A 5000-nucleotide genomic window follows, 5' to 3' on the forward strand; every position below is an offset into this window, starting at 1 on the left:
TTTATTAAATTTTTCATTATGCATCATGTAAATTCCTGAATTTTGTTGTACTAAATGTAAATAATGTCATTTTGATTCTAAGACCAACATTTCTCATAATTCCAACGCAGTGCTTCCTCGCCACCCATCTCCTCACAGCAATGAAAGACGTGCCTGCTGCCCAGCGAGGCGAGGCGAGACTCAGACCAGTGAGACCGGACCGTTGCCAATACGTACTGGCGCTCACGGTTCGCTCTCGCTCAGTGCAAAATATCTTTTGAAGGGGCCGTGACCGGAGCTTGAGTGGAGCGAGGGAACCGTGAGAGCCAATGTAAATGCTTCCAATGAAATGCATGTAATAATATGTGACTGGACCGTGAGCAGACCGTGACTTGAGTGTGACCGTCCCTACATTGTGAATCAGGGTTTTACGGATCATGCTACTCGGTCACGGGTAAGAACGTGTTGAGAGTTGCAGAGCTAATACGCACCATCGCTGCCTCTCAGTGACCGAGTCTCAGTCACAGCGAGAACTGACGAAGGAAGGTCAACAAGGCTGACCCTTCTCTTAAAGAAAAAAGGGACCCAGCGTGGCAGTCTTTCGATAAGTTGCTCACAGAATCAGCAGACGGATATACGCACAGCCCAGCCTAAGCAGTGTGTTTATTGTACTTTACTTCCCTATAATGCGACAAAACAAGCATATATATATATATATATATATATATATATATATATATATATATATATATATATATATATATATATATATATATATATATATATATATATATATATATATATATATATATATATATATATATATATATATATATATATATATATATATATATATATATATATATATATATATATATACGTATTTCATTATTTTTTTTATTAGTAATTATTCAAATCGAACAGTCTTGGTCTGAATCAAGCTGGAGACTGGCAAAGGCCTGGCAACTTTGAATTGATTAAACAACACTTAATGTGAGACTGCGGTGTTACCATTTACACGAGTCCTTATTACGTTGAATTGCAGCAGTGAATGCTTCAGTAATAACCCCTGTGTGTGCTGAGCTTCCCTGGATGCATAAGCGATCCCTGAACACGATGCTTCCAACCTAATATAGATTCATAGTCCACTGTCAACAACACACGAGCTTGAGAAGCCAACCACACAGCTCACGGCGCCTTCCCTTCACTGCCACTGCCACGTTCTGGCGCCTGTGTGTGCTTGCCTCCCTCGAGCACATCACACCACCACGTCGCCGAGGAACCTCCGGGAATTTGTTAAAGAATGAAGTATTTGTAACGAATGGAATAATACGTGCAAGTGAAACGCTCATGAAATTCACATATCCCATTTGTAACTTTTTCAACTCTTTGCCAACGCAGGAGCAGCAGCAGCAGCAGCAGCAGCAGCAGGCCATTGGGTAAGGGGCGTGCTTTGTCCCCTTCCGCCGTCCCTGCCGTCCAGCCTTATATGTAGAAGAGGTTACCGCTCTTCTACTAGTCTTCGTTGTTGTTATTGTTGTTGTTGGTCCTCTTCTTCTTCTTCTTCTTCTTCTTCTTCTTCTTCTTCTTCTTCTTCTTCTTCTTCTTCTTCTTCTTCTTCTTGTCCTTCTTCTTGCCCTTCTTGTCTTTCTTCTTCATTCCTTTTCTTCGCCAAACCAGATCACCGTCACGTTCTCTCTCAGTCTGCTGCCTCGTCCTGTCACACCCACCACCTTCACGCATTAACGTACAAGAACATAAGGAAAGCTGCACGTGACAGTTCTTTGTGCAAATTTATCTACATAGTATATCTGCCAATGGTTTCTCTCCGTTTCCCTAGCTAGAGTCCGGGGTTGGCGTGATGTACGGGTCTCCTTCCTCTGTGACTCCGATTCTTTGTAGTTCAATCGCAGTTCCACCCCTCCATCCCTATTCATAAATTTGTCTACATAATCTTTACAAATTATATATGAAGTTCAAAGTGTTTAGATTGTGTGTGAAGTTCATAAATTATACAAGTAGAAAACAGAAGAACATAAGGGTAGCTGCACACACACTCTCTCTCTCTCTCTCTCTCTCTCTCTCTCTCTCTCTCTCTCTCTCTCTCTCTCTCTCTCTCTCTCTCTCTCTCTCTCTCTCTCTCTCTCTCTCTCACTTCCTTCCGTCTCTCCATACCACCGCGTGCAGCCACCTTGCAATATCCCCCCCCCCCAGTAATTTAATGGAGATGAGCTGCCTGAGGAACACGAGTGGGGGTGCACGAGTGGAATGAGGAATGAGGAATGAGGAGCTGCGGGGGGAACTGGTGATGAGAGTTAACACAAGAACATAAGAGAGGGTGGAGTGGGAGGGGCAGGCATGGTGAGAAGGGAAGGCATGCATAAAACCATGTATTTGAAAAAGAATATATGCATAAAAGAGGAGTGAGTCCGTATATTCTTAGCGGAAGCACATAAAAGATGCTTGCCTCTAATACCACAATACACATACTTATTTGTATTTTGTCTATTTAGGAACACTGGAACGTAAGAAAATACGGGAAGCTGCAAGAAGCCATCGGGCCTACACGTGGCAGTCCCTGTACGAAGCTTGCCTGGTTATTTCCACCTGTCATCCTCATCCATAAATTTACCTCACATTCTTATAAAGTTCCTTAATGACTCAGCACTAAGTCTGATCATTGAGTCTATTCCATTCACCTACCACTAGATTGGAGAGGGAATCAATTCCTTCCTACCTTTCTTTGAATCTAACCTTATCAAGCTTGAACCCATTATTTCTTGTTCAGTAGTTGGTTTAATTTTGATAAAGTTAGATTAAAGAAAAGAGTTGGCTGACGGAGCAAAGCAGAAAGTGTTAGGAAGGTTCAGGTGGGTAAAGGACGAGAGTAGAGAGATAAAGGAAGAGGATAATAAGTGAGGCGATTCTTAAAGGTCTTTTCTCGACTGCCGTCAACATCGAAACAATCAAATAAATACTGTACAAATTTTGGAGGAGACGAGAGGAAAAGTACAAGGAAAATCAAGTGATACCTGAGAGAAACAAGATAGGAGATCAAACTACTGCCAACTTCAAAGCAACAACAGAAATACTACGCAGTGTTTGGAGGTAAAGAGAGGAAAAGTATAAGAAAAATCAAGTGATATCTAAGAAAAAAAAAACAATAGAGCAGATCCGACTTCAAAAAGAAAACCGGAAGCAAGACTGATTGAGGGAGGCGCCGTTGCAAAGGCTAAACCCTCTGACCTGCAATCAGAACCAGAACCATGATAGTTTAGTAAGGACATTAGCACACTGATGAACAGAAGTGTAGATTAAGAGGGAATAAGAATAGATGTCGTGAAGAGTAATATCAATGTTATATTTGGCGCTGGTCAGACTTCGTCTAGATTATTGTGTGGAGTTCTGGTTCCACATTACAGGCCTAATAGAAGCAGTACAAAGAAGAATTAATAAAAGGATACAGGGGATGAGGAGTATTCCTTATGAAATGTGATGGAAGCTTTTAGATTTACAGTCTTTCGAGAATCGTAAAAGATGATCTGATGAAAATGTTTAAATTATAAAAAGGGTGACAGAGAAAATCCTGAGGTCTTTAATAAAAATGGGACAAGAAACAGTGGAGTTTAAGCTTCAAAAAGTTAGATTTGATAAAAAAAAAAAAAAGAGATAGGAAGAGATCGAGTGGCATAGACTTAGTAATGAGGATGTTACTGAGTTAACAGGAGGCTTTAGAAGATAACACACATTTATGGATGGGGATCATGCATGGAAACAAACAGACATGTTTTACACAGAGACAGCCATGTGCACAACTGATGGGTTCCTGTAGCCTCCATTATTTTCTTACATTCTTATTCTGTTATACTCTAAAAAAAAAGCGTAGAAAAAGTTGCAGTGACGTCTTCTTTCCTCCTTTGTTACATAAAAAAAAAAAAGACAAAAATCGCAGAAGCCCAACCATTCATGTGTGTGTCCTTTGACGAGAGCAGTCCTAAACACGAGCCTTTACTTCATCAGCCTTCCCTCTAATGCCATTCCTCTCTTCCCTGCAGGCAACCTGGTGGTGCTGCTGGTGATGTGGGTGCACCCCCGCATGCGATCCACCACCAACTTCTTCCTCACCAACCTGGCCATCGCGGACTTCTGCGTCACTGTGTTCTGCGTGTACCAGAAACCTCTCACTCTACCTCGCCCAGACGTGAGTGTTGCCACCGCTGCATGTAACTCTCGCAATGACACACGCACGCACGCACTGACTCTCCCACTGTGTTACAAGACTCTCACTTACCTGGAAATAGAAAAAAAAAAAACTGTATTAGTGTTTATGCAAGTTACTTCTACACTGACTGACTCTCTGATAGTCACTGTTGCAACATTCTTACCTGGAAACGGAAAAGAAAAAAAATCAGAGCAACATTAGTATTTTTGCAAGTTATTAGATGAATTTTAACTAACACCCTAACCAACACACACACTCTCTCTCTCTCTCCTCTCTCTCTCTCTCTCTCTCTCTCTCTCTCTCTCTCTCTCTCTCTCTCTCCCTCTCTCTCTCTCTCTCTCTCTCTCTCTCTCTCTCTCTCTCTCTTAACTGGAAACAGCAAAACAGTAATGTCAGTATTTTTCGCCAATTATTAACATTCTTATCAACGCAGTGGCCAGCTTCCAGACTGCTGCAGCACACCCTCCCTTACCTAAAAAAAAAAAAAAAAAAAAAACTAATATTACTTTTTTATAGGTTATTCTTACGCCTTTTAAGTAACACACCGATGCTTACTGTTAGAACTCACTCTTGTATATCTGGAAATAAAAAAAAAAGTTAATATTAGTAAATTTTGCAAGCCACGACACATTCTAACGCACTGGACAACTTCCAAACTGATGCGGTACAACACACTCTGGTTTATCTTGCAATACGCACGCTGCAACACTGGTATTCTTGGCAAATTATTATCACACGTCCTTTTGAAATAAAAAAAAGTTTTTCTATTTTGTTATTGCTGTTCTGGGAGTGCTCTGTA

General features: G+C 41.1%; 1 protein-coding gene across 1 annotated transcript in view; it reads left to right on the forward strand.

The window, feature by feature from the left end:
* Positions 1–5000, forward strand: part of LOC135108958 (trissin receptor-like) — a 26332-nt gene that overhangs the window by 436 nt on the left and 20896 nt on the right. Inside the window, 4 exon segments of the mRNA XM_064019859.1 lie at positions 404–485; positions 1381–1418; positions 3915–4153; positions 4155–4180. Coding sequence (XP_063875929.1) covers positions 404–485; positions 1381–1418; positions 3915–4153; positions 4155–4180 — 385 coding nt within the window.

Source organism: Scylla paramamosain, chromosome 18, assembly GCF_035594125.1.
Source record: "Scylla paramamosain isolate STU-SP2022 chromosome 18, ASM3559412v1, whole genome shotgun sequence".
NCBI classification, from domain to species: domain Eukaryota; kingdom Metazoa; phylum Arthropoda; class Malacostraca; order Decapoda; family Portunidae; genus Scylla; species Scylla paramamosain.